This window comes from Gorilla gorilla, chromosome 16 (genome assembly GCF_029281585.2).
Source record: "Gorilla gorilla gorilla isolate KB3781 chromosome 16, NHGRI_mGorGor1-v2.1_pri, whole genome shotgun sequence".
Lineage (NCBI taxonomy): Eukaryota > Metazoa > Chordata > Mammalia > Primates > Hominidae > Gorilla > Gorilla gorilla.
The window spans coordinates 43558783-43577444 of NC_073240.2; the positions used below are offsets into that span (position 1 = coordinate 43558783).

General features: G+C 40.3%; 1 protein-coding gene across 5 annotated transcripts in view; it reads right to left on the bottom strand.

Annotated features, from left to right (window-relative positions):
• Window positions 1–18662, bottom strand: part of TTBK2 (tau tubulin kinase 2) — a 172989-nt gene that overhangs the window by 1483 nt on the left and 152844 nt on the right. For all 5 annotated transcript variants that reach the window (XM_063698503.1, XM_063698502.1, XM_063698501.1 and 2 more), the window contains 2 exons: window positions 10353–11626; window positions 5314–5801 (listed from right to left, as the gene is read on the bottom strand). In XM_063698503.1, coding sequence (XP_063554573.1) covers window positions 5339–5801; window positions 10353–11626 — 1737 coding nt within the window. In that variant the 3' untranslated portion in view covers window positions 5314–5338. The remainder of the gene's footprint in view (window positions 1–5313; window positions 5802–10352; window positions 11627–18662) is intronic.

Below are 18662 nucleotides of genomic sequence, written 5' to 3' on the forward strand. Positions count from 1 at the left end.
TTAAACATCAAGCTTAAATATTTTTTTAAGTAGGAGCAGACACTCACAACTGAATTAGAGGACGTCTTAATGGGCATAGACTTTATTTTTGTTTTACTTTTTTGTTTGTTTGTTTGAGACGGAGTCTCGCTCTGTCACCCAGGCTGGAGTGCAGTGGGGTGATCTTGGCTTACTGTAATCTTCTGCCTCCCAGGTTCAAGCGATTCTCCTGCCTCAGCCTCCTGAGCAGCTGGGACTACAGGCGCCCGCCACCATGCCCGGCTAATTTTTTGTATTTTTAGTAGAGACGGGGTTTCACCCTGTTAGCCAGGATGGTCTCGATCTCCTCACCTCGTGATCTGCCCGCCTCGGCCTCCCAAAGAGCTGGGATTACAGGCATGAGCCACTGCGCCTGGCCTTGTTTTAGTTTTTAAAATTTCTGTGAGCTGCTCTAGAAAACTAAAGGACCAAAACTTTACTGTCATAATTCCATGTTCAGTCAGGGATTTCTCAGAATTGAGGTGTGCAGCATCCAGATTCCCCTTTATGTGGATAGGGATCCCTGTGCCATGTCTTGCACTTACCTAAGAACTATAGGAATTCTCCATGTACCTCCTACAGTTTTTCTAGCAGTGTTGGGCAATGGATTCTAAAGGTTCCTGAGACTTTGTTAAATTTCTCATAATTCCAGAGGGAAGGCCAAAATATTGAGAATACTCAATGATAGGATGAGTTTCCACTCTACTTCCTTATCCTCAAGGCACACACCAGAGTTCCACTGGGTGAGGACAGGGAAGTAGGATGTCCCAACACCCTCTGAGGGTTTTCATGCATTAATCCCGCCATATGGGCTGATGGTTGGAACTGCCTTTAGTTCTCTAAGTAAAGGTCTAAAAATGCACCTGTGGTTTCTAAACTTGGGTATATACTGATACATAAGGACTACCATAGAAGTTACATGCCTTAATCCTGTAATACTTTTGTGTGGTATCATTCTGCTAATATATTGTCCACAGAGCCAAACCCCAAGTTACACAGCGCAACAGTACTTGTCAACCACTCCATCTCCTCAGTGACACAGGTGCTAAAGTACCTCTCCCCTGAGGCAAAGTCCCAACACATCTGTGGTAAGTGCACATAAACAGAAATGGGCAGATTTTGAAAGTGAATGCAAACAACTTAATTCCAAAATACATAAACATGACAGAAGAAGTGGTTCTCTAACATATGCCATCTTTGATCAATATAAAGAATAAGTTTTTAAAATATAAAAGACTTTGATCTCCAAGACTAAATCTAGACTTATCTGCAAATAAAGAAATTTTCAAACAGCCAGGGGAAAATGCATTTTTTTACCGAGTCTCACTAAATCATTCTGAATTCTGGATCCTGCTTCTCGTATCACCAATTCCTAATGTTAGGAATGTAGAACTGTCTGCTCTTGGGGAAAAAAAAAGCATCTGTTTTTAATTCAAAGCTCTTGGGTATAGAAAAACGAATTATGGTTTTAGCTATCTGTGTCTGGGTTTATAAAACATGCACCAATGTACACTTTCTCCTTGTAGATTGAATGCAACTATAGAAATATTAGCATAAAAATATGTGGCCTGGAAGGAATCTCTGAAGATACTGAAGAACCTCAAGTTCCCTACATGGCTAGGAGCCAAGGGAAGGAGACACTGTACACCTAGAGCGCTGAATTAGCAGCTGAGGTTTTAGTATTTGAAAGCAAATAATATAAAGCGAGTAATGTCTACAGTGGGTCTCAGTTACCATTTGGCTACTTATTTAGGACTCGATTAACTTGGCAACTTTTACAAAAAACATTCACATCACAACATGCAACTTAAAAAACAGTTAATGTAACTATGCCACTGTCAGCAAGGCCAGCTTGCATACCAGAGTTAAGAATGAGAGTGTCTGTCTGCCTAGGGCTTAACATTCAAAGATATTTATAATCTGTGTTTTAAGGTTAAATTTTATATGACCCAGTTTTCCTTCTTTCTTCACTATACACTAAAATTAAATGCCTCTACGCTGTGCAAGAAATCACTATGTGTGATTTTACTATTTCAACTAATCCATAGACCCTGGGGATTTGGCAGCAGAATTCAGGAGAAATGCTACCTAAAGTGATTGAGCTGTTGCTAATTCTACCTTCTGTTCCACTCAAGTACCTCCAGGGACTAACAAGGGAAGGCAAGGGCAACTGTGACTGACTAGGTAACCAGCTATTCTGTTGTGACAGAAGAAACCAGGCAATACTTGATTTTCAAAAGATAATTTTAACTGCTGCCCTATACTACTTTTAGTATAGTTTGGCTTGACCTTAATAGCCATGTTCCTCATCTTAGATAGAATAACCAAATTGGTTTAAAATTACTTGATCTATGTCACTGAAACCTGAAATATGCCATCACTAAGAGAACCCCCAAATAAAAAATAAAGAACTAAAAAACACAACCAAACCAAATCAAACCAAAAACCTCATTCTCTATATCATACTTTAAAACTAAAATAAAAATCCCTGTGTCACAAGTGCTTGCTCAGGGCTGCCAACTTCTATTTTTCACCTGAGAGACATCTAAAAGCACAAACTATGCTTGTAAAAACCAAAAAGTAAATCTCTACATAGGACAATACTTATAAGCAGACCTATTGATACCACTTATATATAATTAGTCTGTTTTCTTTAGAAAGTATCAGAGCAGAAACGTCTTTGGTTAATTCTTTCCTCTACATGCAAAATAGAATATTCTTAAACGATGAGATTGTTTATCTCTGGATCTTGATGAGTTTGTCAATGCCATTTAGAAAAGGGGACAACACACTAGAAAAGTTGAGATAAAAATGGAAGGAACCAAGAAAGAGAGAAAACATTCAGTTGCCACATTCCCATCACTGTCAGTTCCAACTGCCAGCAGAGAAATGCCAATAAGAAATAAAATCACACACACGTACCACAGTTGTAGCTTCATCAGCTTTTCCAATGATTACTACTAGCATATTTCCGACTAAAGGGGTCAGGATTTAAAGCTAGCTACTTTTAGCACAATTTAGCTAATGCAACAGAAATATGACAATTTCTTCATTATTCCCCCGACCCCCTGCAAAAAAAGATGAAAAGAGGAAAGTAGAATGGCAATTTTTAAGAAATGTTTTAAAAATCTGTCAGACTCATCATTATCATCCCAGTTTATCCACTCTAACTATAAGGAGAGAACTATGTGATTAACATGACAAATCTCTGAACCAGTATTACAAGCATGTCCCTGTCATTTTTTCCCTATTAAAATCTTTTTGAAATGAAAGTTAAATAACCTATCTTGGCTTGTTAAATACTGCCCACCCTTGCATTGTACACAGGGAAGGCAAGAAGACTCTGAGGTGTCACATGCCAAGAACATAGTTTCAGAAAATGAAGATAGGCAAGGCCCAAGTGTACATGAGGCACACAATAGAAAAGGAATTTCGCCATCTGTGATCTCGAAATTACAAATGGAGAATGACAAAGAATGACTCTATATAAGGATATGTCTCTCTATATATTTATAAATATTTATATAATTTACCATGAAGACATGCAAGTAGTGTTATAGCAACTATTATACAATATAATACAGAAGGACTGATCTTCCAATATTACAGTTGCTTTAGATAAACAGCAAATATGTCTTATCTATTGCATTCCTCTGTAGTGTTTGAAACTGGAGACAAATTAAGATTCCACACTATGCTACATTTCTTATAAGAGACGTTATATGCCTCAATAGTGTTTTGAGTTTGTTTTTTTAAAAAGCTCAACACAGATAAAGAGAACAAGAGAAGTTCAGTGCAGCTTCAGGGCAGCTTTGATGCAGCATTAGAAGATGTTCACTTGGGGAGGAAATGTATTTCCTTCTTTTTTTTTTGTTTCCCAATTCAACTGTATTAGGTTTGGCAGCAAACACAAGGTCAAACAGAAAGCACATATGTTTGCTAGAAGGCAAATTTCAACAGCAAGCAGACCAATTTACCTGACCTTAATAAGGTCTTTACAACACAAAACACCTAGAGAGTATAAAAACAGCCCATTTTAAAAGTCTGGTAGACTTTCATTTGCCTGATTCCTATTAGAAGAGTGAGATTAGAACAAATATCTTCCTCTTTACAGCTTCGTAAATTGAGATTGTATGAAAATCAGGCCAAGAAGCCCAAATGTTGAACTAAAACACAGGAGAAGCAGGTAATAAAACATTAAAAAAGAAATATTTGCCTAAATTTATTTCCCCAGATATTAATTCCTTATTGGCTAAATGTATAAAATACAAAGTTTGAGGATTCTAAGCCTCAATAATATATCTAATTTATTTCTAAACCTCAAGTCACAGTCCAAAGCATTGTGCTTCCCTCGTATCATCTTGGAGGCTGATATTACAAACAGCTGGAACCCAGAAGACTTAAGGAAGCAGTCTACTCTGGTCAGTTTTCCTTCTACTCAAGTTTCTAAAGGATGACACTTAACAGAGACGAAAGGGCATCTTCTATCTTGAAGGCTATTACCCCACACTTTCTTTCTCTCCCTAAACACTAAAGCCTGCAAAATAGCTCTAGTTAGACTTTCCTTTCCTTTACCTAACTTTCTTATTTTTCATAATAAAAATGTAGTATGTTAAGAACTGTTGCTCTAAAAAAAAAAAATCAGGGGGACCTAAAAAAAAGTAATTGGATTTGATAGTACAACTAGGACCATAAAATAAAAGCAGAGAGATTGAATCAGATGAGACATACAAAACTTTAAAAAAAAATCTGAACTCCAGGGAGGGTACTAGGAATGAGGCAAAGTAAAGGTGTTCATTCTCAATACACGAAATAAACACACAAGCCAAATATACATAAGTACTGGCTCCCTGGCAACAGACTTCTTATATAATCTAATATCTGATCAATGACTCTTCAGGGTGGGAAAGTTTTGAATGAAAATATCAAACAAGAAGTTTCACTTTTGCTATATAATCTTTGAATTGAGGCTTAAAAAAATTAGGCAGCCCCCCTAAAATTCCATTCTATCTCCTATCCTCAACTCTTTTGTTTCAAAGGCAGCTTAAAAAATGAGAGCTCATTTTAATGAGTTTCTCCCCCTTGGATTTTTGCTCTATTTTTCCGTCTTGTACAAAGACGTTGATTCCTAATCTACTTGCTGCCTGCCTTAGGTAATTCCTTATCATGTATTTATGTCTTCTTATAAATAATTGATCATGTTACTTTCTTTTGCAAGAGAAGATCAACACTGATTTTTTTACATAGACAGTACAGGGACACACATGCATCAGGTTTAGGAGGAAGATCTCACACCTTTCAAAGAGATGCAGCCTGGCTCCTATCTGCTGAGTTTACTGGCTGGCTTACTCTTCCCTTGGGGGGTTTTAGTGCTGGCTGAGTGGTGGTGGAGGCTGCTGGATCCTTTCAGGCCATTCTTGCTGGGTTTGCAATGCTCCTGTTGGCAGGACCTCCTGGAGGAGGAAGATCCTGAGTGGCTGGGAGGTGACTTGCTTCTCCCCAGATGTGGGGACGAACTCCTCTGGTCATGGTGGGGCCGTCCAGCCCTAGATGGTGAGGAACTAGATGTGCGAGGCAAGGATGAGCTTCGAGGAGAGGCACTGGGACTCCTGCGAGGGACAACTGGACTCTTGGGTGGTGTTTTTGGATTGTGAGGAGATCCTGGACTCTTGCACTGAGTAGTGCTCCGGGGTTTCTGAGATCCATTTTGAAGAATTTGGGCCAGGCGGGAGAAAAGGTCTGAGTCGGAGTTACTACTCCCTAGGACTTTATATCTGCGTAGCCTTAAAAGAACAGAGAAAATATATTTTAATTTTAATTCATTTCAAGTGTGCCTAAAAAGTCACAATGTCCCAAAATCATAATGTGAATGTGTAGAAATCAGAAAATAGAGTAACAGGATACAGGGTTACTCTGTCATATACTAGTTGTATGACCCTGGACAAATTCTTCAATCTCTCCCTACTTTCAATGGGAATACTGTCTATCTCACAGGGTCACTGAACAGACCAAAGGCAGTGACCCAAGTACGCAGATGAACATCTGCCATGAAGAAGCCCTTAAATGGTATTCGTTCCCTTCCTCCTATGCCATGTTTATTCTGCTAATTTTCAGATGAATTTAACTAGTTGTCTCTAGCATGTTAGCACATAAGACAGAGAGTAAACCATATTGTGTAAGGATGTTAGGACAGGAATCCTACAAACACGAAATCCCACAATGTAAGTGGTTTTTTTTTTAATTTTCGTTTTTCTGCCAAGGATCTGTCACCCCTAAGTCTTCAACATGAACTACACTCAGCAACAGGAGGAACTAAAGATAAATGTACATTCCACTCATTTAATAATTTACAAGAGAAAAGAGTAGTCATTGGTTTCTGTGGACCTCAGTTTCCATTCCTGTCAATAGTCTGGGATTAAGGAGGGTGGAGGCTGGAACTGACTGCCCACCCCATACTGGCAACTGAGCTTGGGCCTCAGATTTTTTTTTTTTTTTAAACAGGGTCTTGCTCTGTCACTCAGGCTGAAGTGCAGTGGGATGATCACAGCTCACTGCAGTCTCGACCTCCTGGGCTCATGCAATCCTCCCACCTCAGCCTCCCAAGTAGCTGGGAATACAGCTGTGTAGCACCCGTGCCTGGCTAATTCTTGTAGAGATGAGGTTTCACCATGTTGCCCAGGCTGGTCTCAAACTCCTGAGCTCAAGCAATCTGCCTGCCTCAGCCTCCCAAAGTGCTGGGATTACAGGTGTGAGCCTGTAAAGCACTCTTCACTGGTTTACCACCTCCCAATATTTTCCCCTCTTCCTCAAAATATAAACATTCTGTGGTCAAATATATCATGATAATATTTAAATAAAAAGTATAGCATGCAGTATATACTAAAGCAGTATCTTTACTATGTATGGTTGTATATACCATCAGACCTAGGGAAATCTATAGGATTTTTTTGGTTTAATTCATTATAATCAAGATACACAGCACTGTTACCAGGGTCCATTTATCAAATCATGGACAACGTATTCTTCACTAGCATTTGACATCATAATGGCATTATGGGACATAATGGGATTCTGACTGAACAAAGCTAGAAAATTGCTGATCATCAAAATGCAACTGGAGACAGACATAATCTTTATTACATGCTAAGCAATGTACCAAGTCCTAGATGATTGTGGCTTTGTTTCATTCTCCCAAAACTATTAAGCAAATATTTTGCCCATTCCATAGATGAGGAAATGGAGGTTCTTACTGCTAGAAAGTGGGAGAGCCAAAAATTAACCTGGATCAGAGAAGATTCTGGGAAGACAGTAGAGTAGGAAGCACTAGGAATCTGTCTCCCCACCTAGGCAACTGCACTGGCAGAATCTGTCTGATGTAATTATCTTGGAAATCTGGAGTCTACCAAAGGCTTGCAACTTCCAGGAGAAGGCTTGGACTGTCAATTACAGTTAATTTTAGTCTATTTCAGATCTTAGCACAGTTAACAGCTACCCATCCCCCATTCCCAGCCCCATGGCAGGCAGCTGTGCACTTATTTCTGGAGCAGTGTGCACACAGCTTACAAGAACCAGGTGGGCAAAAAGAACCCTGTCCTCCAATTACTGGGGATCTGTGCTCTGATTACTCATTGCTGCTTCTGATCACAGAAGAGCAGAGAAAGAGGTAGGTAGTAACTCTTACATTTTTCCCCATTGTTACAAACTGGTTCTCCTCTGGCTGAAGTGACTGCTAGGGGATTAAAAGGGCCAGTCCTCTTTTTTCTTCTTCCCTCATTTTTCTTTTTTCCCTTCTTCGGAGCCAGATATTAAAGACTTGTATATTCAAAACCAACCACATATACTGGGGAAATCAGAAAGCTACTATGCTTAGCCAGGAAAAAGTACAGGCTTAGAAAAGGTCTGAGACCTTAGGTTTACATCTCGGGCTGATCCTCAGCACAGAGACAGTCTACAACCATCAAAAAAACAAACAAACAAATTAGCTAGGTGTGCTGGCATGCACCTGTAGTTCCAGATACTCAGGAGGCTGAGGCAGGAGGATCACTTGAGCCCAGGAGTTAGAGGCTGCAATAAGTCATGATTATTCCACTGCACTCCAGCCTGGGTGACAGAGTGAGACCCTGTCTCAAAAATAAAAAGAAACAAAAACAACCCACAGCAAATCCCGAAGAAAGGGGAAAATCTTATTTTCAGAGTTACCACATTATTAGATTCAAATATCCAATTTTCAACAAAAAAAATAAAAAAACATACACAGAAACAGGAAAGTATGGTCCATTCCAAGGAGAAAAAAATATATCAACAGAAATTGTACCTGAAAAAGACCTGATAGCAAAGCTACTAGACAAAGACTTTGAAACAACTGTCTTAAGGATGCTTGAAGAACTAAAGAAAGACATGGAGAAAGTCAAGAAAACAATGTATGAACAAAATGGAAATATAAATAAGAGACAGAAAACCTAACAAGAACCAAAAAAAATTTGGAACTAAAAAGTACAATCACTAAAATAAAAAATTCACTAGACGGATTCGAAAGCAGATTTGAGCAGGCAGAAGAAAAAATCAGCAAACTTGAAGACAGGACAATGGAAAGTATTGAGTCTGAGGTACAGAAAAAAAAAGGAGTAAAGAAAAGTAAACAGAGAATAAAGGGCCCGTGGGGCCATCAAGCAGACTTGCATGCACATTGTGGGAGTTCCAGAAGGAGAAAAGAGAAAGAGGCAGAGAGAATACTTAAAAAAAAGAAAAAAAGGCTGCAAACTCCCCAAAAGTCATAAGAGACATGAATATACAACATCCCAGAAGCTCAACAAACTCGAAGTAGGATGAACTCAGAGACCCACAATGAGACACATTATAATTAAACTGTCAAAAGACAAAGACAGAGAATCTTGAGATTCTCAAAAAAAATTATCAGAACACTTCTCATCAGAAACATTGAGGCTGGAAGTACTTTAGTACTTTAAAGTACTTCTTTTAAAATACTAAAAGAAATGTCAGCTAAGAATCCTATATCTGGCAAAACTGTCCTTCAAAAATGAGGGAGTAATTAAGACATTCTCAGATAAAAGCTAAGGGAGTTTGTTACCACCAGACCTGTCTTGCAAGAAATGCTAAAGGGAGTCTGTAGGTTGAGATGAAAGGACGCCACACAGGAACTTGAAGCCATATGAATAAATAAAGATCTTAATAAAGGCAAACACATGGACAGTTAAAATTCCACATTTTGTTTTTTACATAATTTAAGAGATTAATGCATTTTAAAAATTATTAGTTTATGTGTTTGAACACACAATGTATAAAGATGTAATTTTGTAACATCAACAGCTGAAAGGAGTGGAGATGGAGACTGAAAGGAGCAGAGTTTCTGCATGATATTGAAGTTAAGCTGATATAAATCCAAATGAAAGTGTTAAAACTTTAGAATATTAAGTGTAACACAACAATGTGAATGTACTTAATACCACTGAACTGTACACTTAAAAATGATTAAGATGGCCGGGCGCGGTGGCTCACGCTTGTAATCCCAGCACTTTGGGAGGCCGAGGCGGGCGGATCACGAGGTCAAGAGATCGAGACCATCCTGGCTAACACGGTGAAACCCCGTCTCTACTAAAAATACAAAAAAATTAGCCGGGCGTGATGGCGGGCGCCTGTAGTCCCAGCTACTCGGGAGGCTGAGGCAGGAGAATGGCGTGAACCCGGGAGGCGGAGCTTGCAGTGAGCCGAGATTGCGCCACTGCACTCCCGCCTGGGCCACAGAGCGAGACTTCGCCTCAAAAAAAAAAAAAAAAAAAAAAAAATGATTAAGATACAGCTGGGCACAGTGGCTTAAGCCTGTAATCCCAGCACTTTGGGAAGCCAAGGCAGGTGGATCACTTGGGGCCAGGAGTTTGAGACCAGCCTGCCCAACATAGCGAAACCCTGTCTCTAGTTTAAAAAAATAAAATAAAATAACCTGGTGTGGTGGCAGGTGCCTGTAATCCTAGCTACTTGGGTAGCTGAGGCAGAAGAGAATCTCTTGAACCCGGGATGCAGAGGTTGCAGTGAGCTGAGATTGAGTCACTCCACTCCAGCCTGCGTGACAGAGCGAGACTCTGTCTCAAAAACAAACGAAACAAAAGATGCTAAATTTTATGTTATGTGTATTTTACCACAATGAATTGGAAAATATCTGATTACATCTACTGCACTAGGCTGTAAGGCCTGGGAAAGGCAGGAAAGAAAGATACTGAGAAGGGGGCAACACAGAAATGTTGCCATTGGTGGACTACAATAAAGCAGATATAGAAATGGTGTTACACACTTAACACAGGGAGAGCACACAGCATTACCTGGCTTCTACTCCAGGCCTCGTGGGTGGCTTTCCTGGTGGTGGCCGAGGAAAGAACTGAGACGAAGTTGAGCTATTGACCTGATCTGTGTTGACCCATGAAACTGGCCTTGGAATTTTGCTCTTTCTAGACTGGGAGATGATGGGTGACAGAAAGCTATCTTCAGCTGACCTACTCAGGTGAGAATCTACTGTCAGTCTTGAAAAGGGAGTGAGCACTTCCTCCTCACAAAAGGGAGCAGGAACAGTAGCTAGTTTCTCCTCTAGCAATTTATCAGAGGCACTTGAGAGGTCGCCAAGGAAGGACTTGAATTGTCTTTTTTCCACCAGAAGCTTGACTAGGTCTGGCTGATAGGCTTTCTTTTGGAGGAGCTTTTCTTTTGCAGAAACTGGAGAGGATGATTCCAAAGTTGAGTCTATCTCTTGTGCTAAAACAGGGATTCGGCTGTGTCTAGTTACAAAGGATGACCTAACCATATCCTTCCGGGTTGGGGCACCATGTTCATTCTCTGAAACACAATGAAATAGTTCTCCATTTCTAGGGGTGATTTTCTCTCTCTTGCCCTCTTGGTGCAAAAAAGTAGACAGGTCTCCTTGATGACCTGGCAAGTCTTCACTCATGATGTCATCATCCTTAGATATCTTATTTTTTTGCATTTCTGCCACTTGGCCTATCTGACCTTCAACATGTGGGTCAATGTCTCTAGAAGAAATTTCTGAAGTTCCAACTGTCAGAAGCTTCATTATCTCATTATTTTTGTCTTGATTTGGCACCACACTAAAAGTCTGTGTTTTTGTCACATCAAGAGGTTCAGTAGTAGCTGAGTGAACCTTTTCCACAATTACCAAATCTCCTGGGAGAGAGGAGATCTCAATACAATGCTGCCCTCTACTTAACTTCTCATCTTCATTATCTGACTCTAAAAGGATGCTTTTCTCTTCAGTTTCCCCAGGGAGATTTTCAAATTCTCTCACAACCAGTCTGTTATGATCAGGAAGTTCTTTTGGTCCCAGGTCTTGAGATTTGTTACTTTCTCTAATGTTGGGTAACATGTCATGACCAATGTGATCTATCTGAAGCCCCAAATCTGTTCTGCTTCCTCCACTAGGAGGCTCACCCTCTGTCACAACCAAGCCAGAGAAGTTTTCCCTTGGAGAGTAAAGTTCCACAGTGGGCTCCATGGGCTGAAGATCTTTCTTCTCTGGCTGCTGACCACAGTGAAAGCTTCCTGAAGTTGACTGTGTAGATGCCACAGAAGGTCTAGGAATTGTAATCTGGAGAAGGGGAAGAAAAAATTAAAAATCAATTATGTAAAATATCAACAAAGATGCATGCTTTGAGATTTAACACCTCAAATTCTAATTTATAGGAAGAACACAGATGTTGACCAGGTCTGCCCAACTTATAAGAAAAATGAACAATTCTGAATAACAATGAATGACACTCAAGCTACCCTACTCAGAAACTGTGCAGAACAGTCTCTCCCTGTAGGTTTATCCCTGCCCCTTCTTTGGTGTGCTGTATGCCCTGGAAGACTAATTTCTACAGACTACACCACCTGGGTTTCCTGGCTTTCTGATTTGTGGTTAGATCTGCTCAATGGATGGCACCAACAGGCAATTAGAGGGTTAGAGGAAAGAGGGGTCTGGGTAATGATTCTCCTTGCTTCCCCACTGAGGACTGTAGCACTAGTGACAGCTACATTCCACTATCCTGGCCACAGCTCCCTTCTTATGGCCTCTCTCTCAGCTACTACCCTCGCCAAGTTCTGCGAACACCCACTTTTACTCCCCTTTCAGGACTCATGGTAGGAATGGCTCCCTCTGTTGCTGGTCCCACTGGCTCTCTTAACTCTGCCCATACGTCTGTAAAAAATTCCTTACATTAAATTCTCTCCAAGTCCCTTTGAGTATGCCATCTATTTCCTGCCAGAATCCAGATACAGGATTACAGGAAAAAATTATTGGCAAATAATTGTTCATTGAAAAACTCCAAATTTGCATGCATTTTGTTGTTTTCCATAAATTCTATTAAATACTAGGATTATATCTTCCTACAAGTAAAGACATACAAAGGTATTTACTAATGTTTCATGATTTCTCTAATGTTTTCTTTTTTTTTTTTTGAGACACGGTCACTGTGTCACCCAGACTGAAGTGTAGTGGTGTGATCTTGGCTTACTGCAACCTCTGCTTTCCAGGCTCAAGTGATCCTCCCACCTCAGCTTCCCGAGTAGCTGGGACTACAGCATGCACCACCACATCTGGCTAATTTTTGCATTTTTGTAGAGATGGGGTGTCACCGGTTGCCCAGGCTGGTCTCAAACTCCTGAGCTCAAGTGATCCATCTGCCTTGGCCTCCCAAAGAGCTTGGATTAAAGGTGTAAGCCACCATACCTGGCCAATTTTTTATTTTATTTTATTTTATTTTTTTATGAGATGTTGTCTTGCTCTGTCACCCAGGCTGGAGTGCAATGGTGCAATCTTGGCTCACTGCAACCTCCGCCTCCTGGGTTTACGTGATTTTCCCTGCCTCAGCCTCCCAAATATCTGGGATTACAGGTGCCCACCACTATGCCCAGCTAATTTCTGTATTTTTAGTAGAGACGGGGTTTCACCATGTTGGTCAGGTTGGTCTCGAACTCCCGACCTTAGGTGATCCACCCACCTCGGCCTCCCAAAGTGCTGGGATTACAGGTGTGAGCCACCGCACCCAGCCCACACCTGACCAATTTTTAAAGATCAAGCGGGCTGGGTGCGGTGGCTCACGCCTGTAATCCCAGCACTTTGGGAGGCCGAGGTGGGCAGACCACCTGAGGTCGGGAGTTCGAGACCAGCCTGGCCAACATGGTGAAACCCCGTCTCTACTAAAAACACAAAATAAGCTGGGCGTGGTGGCACATGCCTGTAATCCCAGCTACTCAGGAGGCTGAGGCAGGAGAATCGCTTGAACCCAAGAGGCAGAGGGTGTGGTGAGCCGAGATTGTGCCATTGCACTCCAGCCTGGGCAATAAGAGTGAAGCTCCATCTCAGAAAAAAAAAAAAAAAATCAAGCCTATGAGAAGTGAAAATCTACCCCTCTTCCACTGAGGTAATTTTAATTCTATATGAATAAGATTCAATATCTAATAAGAATGTCCTTCCTTAAGATACCTAAAAGTTTTTATTATTTTCACGTCACCTAAAGTGACATGTAAGTAGGCTGAAAATAACTATATAAACTAATAAAGAAAAACAGTCTTTTTGAGAAATCAAGTAAGTTCAAATCACTTAATGAGACCCATTAAGTTCTAGGAAAACTACAGAAATTGGTCTGAATACAATGCAAAATGAATTTGGATTAGTCATAGGAGATTTAGTTTAGAGTCGATCTCTAGTCCAAAGACACCAAGAAACCATGTGGTTCCAGGGTCAGCTAAGATGTTCAGATCTATTTCACTTTGTGTCAGGAATACTATTAGTTGGACATGGATCTGTAAAGCTCATTGACATGTAAAGCTTGTCCTAAGTCCAGCCCAGGAAAAAAAACACCTAACTAATGTCCTGGAATAGCTCCCAAATGCAACCAGGGTCCTGAGGATCTTTCAGGCTAATCCAAGGCAGGCAATTTGGGTTTAGAGCTAAACTCTTAGAATAAGCACAAATCTAAAATGACCTTGGGAAAAAGCATTAGGTTCTACTGGTACTGTTTTCCTTCAGGAAGTTATCTCATACTTCTGTTTTAATTATTCTAAAATATATTTAGACAGATGGCAAATTTCTAGTATATTTTGAAAGTGATGTTGAAATCTAAAATTTATAGTAATTCACTTTTCAAAATTTACTTCTTAGTAAATGCACCCTAAAGTGACCATGATAAGAAAAGCAAGTGTAAGAAATTATATTAAATGTCAAATACCAAGGGAGATGATAACCTATATTCAAAATCGGGCCAGGTGTGGTGCCTCTTGCCTATAATCCCAGCGCTTTGGGGGGCCGAGGCAGGCGGATCTCCTGAGGTCAGGAGTTTGAGACCAGACTGGCCAACATGGTGAAACCCTGTCTCTACTAAAAATACAAAAAATTAGCTAGGTATGGTGGTGGGCACCTGTAATCCCAGCTTCTCGGGAAGCTGAGGTGGGAAAATTGCTTGAACCTGGGAGGTGGAGGATGCAGTGAGCCAAGATCATGCCACTGTACTCCAGCCTGTGTGACAGAGCCAGATTGCTGGACCCTGTCTGAAAAACAAAAACAAAAAAAACCAGTCACCTAATTATTATATGTAATTCTAAGTACATTCGTCAAAATGAACACAGCAGTGCTATAAAAATAATACTCCAGGCCAAGCGCGGTGGCTCACGCCTGTAATCCCAGCACTTTGGGAGGCTGAGGTGGGCAGATCATCTGAGGTCAGGAGTTCAAGACCAGCCTGGCCAACATGGTGAAACCCTGTCTCTACTAAAAATACAAAAATTAGCTGGGGGTGATGGCAGGTGCCTGTAATACCAGCTACATGGGAGGCTGAGGCAGGAGAATGGCTTGAACCTGGGAGGCAGAGGTTGCAGTGAGCCAAGATTGTGCCACTGCACTCGAGCCTGGGCAACAGAGCGACACTCTGTCTCAAAACAAAACAAACAAACAAAAAACTCCATTGGTCTTCTGAGATTGAAGCTAGGGTTAATTTCTACAGTTCTGAGATTAACTCATTTTAGATTCAGGATATAAATGTGCACACACATATGGTATAAAAAAAAGAGTGGCAATTTTATACATAGAAAATATATATGAGCCAAGCATGGTGGTCTGTACCTGTAATCCCAGCTACTCAAGAGGCTGAGGCAGAAGATTGCTTGAGCCCAGGAGTTTGAGACCAGCCTGGGCAACACAGCAATACCCCGCCTCAAAAAAAAAAAAAAAAAAAAAAAACACACACACACAAAACACCAAAGCAACAACAATAAAAATATATATGAATCACCAGATGGGAGAATTTTTCTTGAAAAGATTCTGAGCAATTATGATAAACTGTGCATAAACTACTCTCATATAATATTTCCATAGTACTTTAAATTTCATATTTCCCAGATCGTTTTTACAAACCCCATTTCATAGCTTCTTTATATTTTAATCAGGTACTATTATCATTTTTTAATTATTATTATTATTTTTAGAGACAGAGTCTTGCTCTGTCGCCCAGGCTAGGTGCAGTGGTGCAATCACAGCTCACTGCAGCCTCTAACTCCTGGGCTCAAGCAATCCCTCCACCTCAGACTCCCAAGTAGCTGAGACTACAGGCATGTAGCATCACACCAGCTAATTTAAAAAAAAAAAAAATTTGCACAGACAGGGTCTCACTATGTTGCCCAGGCTGGTCTTGAACTCCTGGGCTCAAGAGATCTTCCTGACTAGGCCTCCCAAAGTGCTGGGATTACAGATATGAGCCACTGTGCCCGGTTAGAGTACTATTACTAATACAAATTCACAAATGAGGAAAAACACAGCCAAGAAGTCATAGATAGGACTTCAGGATTTTGAAAGTTGTGCACAGCACAGTACAGCCTACTGACATGTACTACACACTCAAAGTCGGGGAAACTGAGTCTGCAATAACATTATCTGACAAAATAAAAGGAGAAAACCTAGGATCAGTAGTTGAGTATGGAGAAGAGAAAGCTAATTCTAAGTGTAGCTGCAAAGAGCTTCCTTAAACTATAAAGACATAAAAGCAGTTCTCATACTTGGGGCGCTCTACAAATGGACCAAATAAATAATCTGCCAGTAAGCCATATGCATCTTTTATATCTTTAATTTCCATAATTCACAAACATTTCATTATGGCATTAATCCAATCGTTTCCTTTCTTCTGTTCTGTAATTGTATCATGTACATCTTTCTAAAGAATTAGAAAAGGATCTCAATATTTTCCATTTCTTTCATAGTTTCTTAGTTCTATTAGTGCCTAGTACTGTTTGACCAAAATTAGTGTCTTACTTAATAGTTCAGGTAAAGCAGCCTCACTATTTTTCAGTCACCCCATGTTTCAAACTAGCCACTAGTGAGAAACAATGAGCTGCAAACCAACTACCATTTGCATTTTAACTTACAGATTATCCTTTTACTTTTCTCTCATTCAAGGATTGTAATGTTACTAAGATAATAAAAACTGCGAAATTCAACATCCATTCCAAATAGCCTTTCTTCCAAATGAAAAGAATGTGGTATATGAAATTTCTATGTCTCATTTTTGTTTGTTGACAAAGACAAATAATTGAGCAGAGATATACATAGAATAATGTATTGGTACCTAATACAGCCTGGCCTATTAAGAAGTTAAATTTTAGCCATTCAAATTCTACCATAGACCTTTTTTGTCTAAAGCAGCTTTATATAATACTTTATAGAAATGTTGAAAATTATAGGCTGGGCGCGGTGGCTCACACCTGTAATCCCAGCACTTTGGGAGGCCGAGGCAGGCAGATCACCTGAGGTCAGGAGTTCAAGACCAGCCTGACCAACATGCAGAAACCCCGTCTCTATTAAAAATACAAAATTAGCCAGGCATGGTAGCACATGCCTGTAATCCCAGCTACTTGGGAGGCTGCGGCAGGAGAATCACTTGAACCCATAAGGCGGAGGTTGTGGCGAGCCGAGATCGCGCCATTGCACTCCAGCCTGGGTGACAAAGTGAGATTCCATCTCAAAAAAAAAAAAAAAAAAGAAGAAGCCCAAGAAGGCAGCATGGAGGCACCCAGCCTCTGCCGCCCCGTTACCCAAGCCCAGATTGGGCTGGAGTCAGGAGGGACTTCCTGTTGTGGGAAAAAGGTAAGCAGAACAGCCTCATCAGCCCTCACTGCCACTGCAAACACCTACAATCCTTACTACAAGAGAAACCAACAGTCCTCGCGAGCCTGGAGCCTGGAGCCTAGTTTGGAGAACTGCTAAAAATTCACACAGCTGCTTTGCTCCAGATTAGGAGAACCTAATAGATATCTACAGAACTCTCCACCCCAAATCAACAGAATATACATTCTTCTCAGCACCACATCATACTTATTCCAAAGTTGACCACACAGTTGGAAGTAGAGCACTCCTCAGCAAATGTAAAAGAACGGAAATTATAACAAACTGTCTCTCAGACCACAGTGCAATCAAATTAGAACTCAGGATTAAGAAACTCACTCAAAACTGCACAACTACATGGAAACTGAACAACCTGCTCCTGAATGACTACTGGGTAAATAACAAAATGAAGGAAGAAATAAAGATGTTCTTTGAAACCAGTGAGAACAAAGACACAACATGACACAATCTCTGGGACACATTTAAAGCAGTGTGTAGAGGGAAATTTATAGTACTAAATGCCCACAAGAGAAAGCAGGAAAGATCTAAAATTGACACCCTAACATCACAATTAAAAGAACTAGAGAAGCAAGAGCAAACACATTCAAAAGCTAGCAGAAGGCAAGAACTGAAGGAGATAGAGACACAAAAAACCCTTCAAAAAATCAATGAATCCAGGAGCTGGTTTTTTGATAAGATCAACAAAATTGATAGACCGCTAGCAAGACTAATAAAAAAGAAAAGAGAGAAGAATCAAATAGATGCAATAAAAATGATAAAGGGGATATCACCACCATCCAACAGAAATACAAACTACCATCAGAGAATATTATAAACACCTCTATGCAAATAAACTAGAAAATCTAGAAGAAATGGATAAATTCCGGGACACATACACCCTCCCAAGACTAAACCAGGAAGAAGTTGAATCTCTGAATAGACCAACAACAGGCTCTGAAATTGAGGCAATAATTAATAGCCTACCAACCAAAAGAAGTCCAGGACCAGACGGATTCATAGCCATATTCTACCAGAGGTACAAAGAGGAGCTGGTACCCATTCTTTCTGAAACTATTCCAATCAATAGAAAAAGAGGGCACCCTCCCTAACTCATTTTATGAGGCCAGCATCATCCTGATACCAAAGCCTGGCAGAGACACAACCAAAAAAGAGAATTTTAGACCAATATCCCTGATGAACATTGATGCACAAATCCTCAATAAAATACCGGCAAACCGAATCCAGCAGCACATCAAAAAGCTTATCCACCACTATCAAGTTGGCTTCATCCCTGGGATGTAAGGCTGGTTCAAGATATGCAAATCAATAAACGTAATTCATCACATAAACAGAACCAATGACAAAAACCATATGTTTATCTCAACAGATGCAGAAAAGGCCTTCAACAAAATTCAACAGCCCTTCGTGCTAAAAACTCTCAATAAACTAGGTATCAATGGAACGTATCTCAAAATAATAAGAGTTATTTATG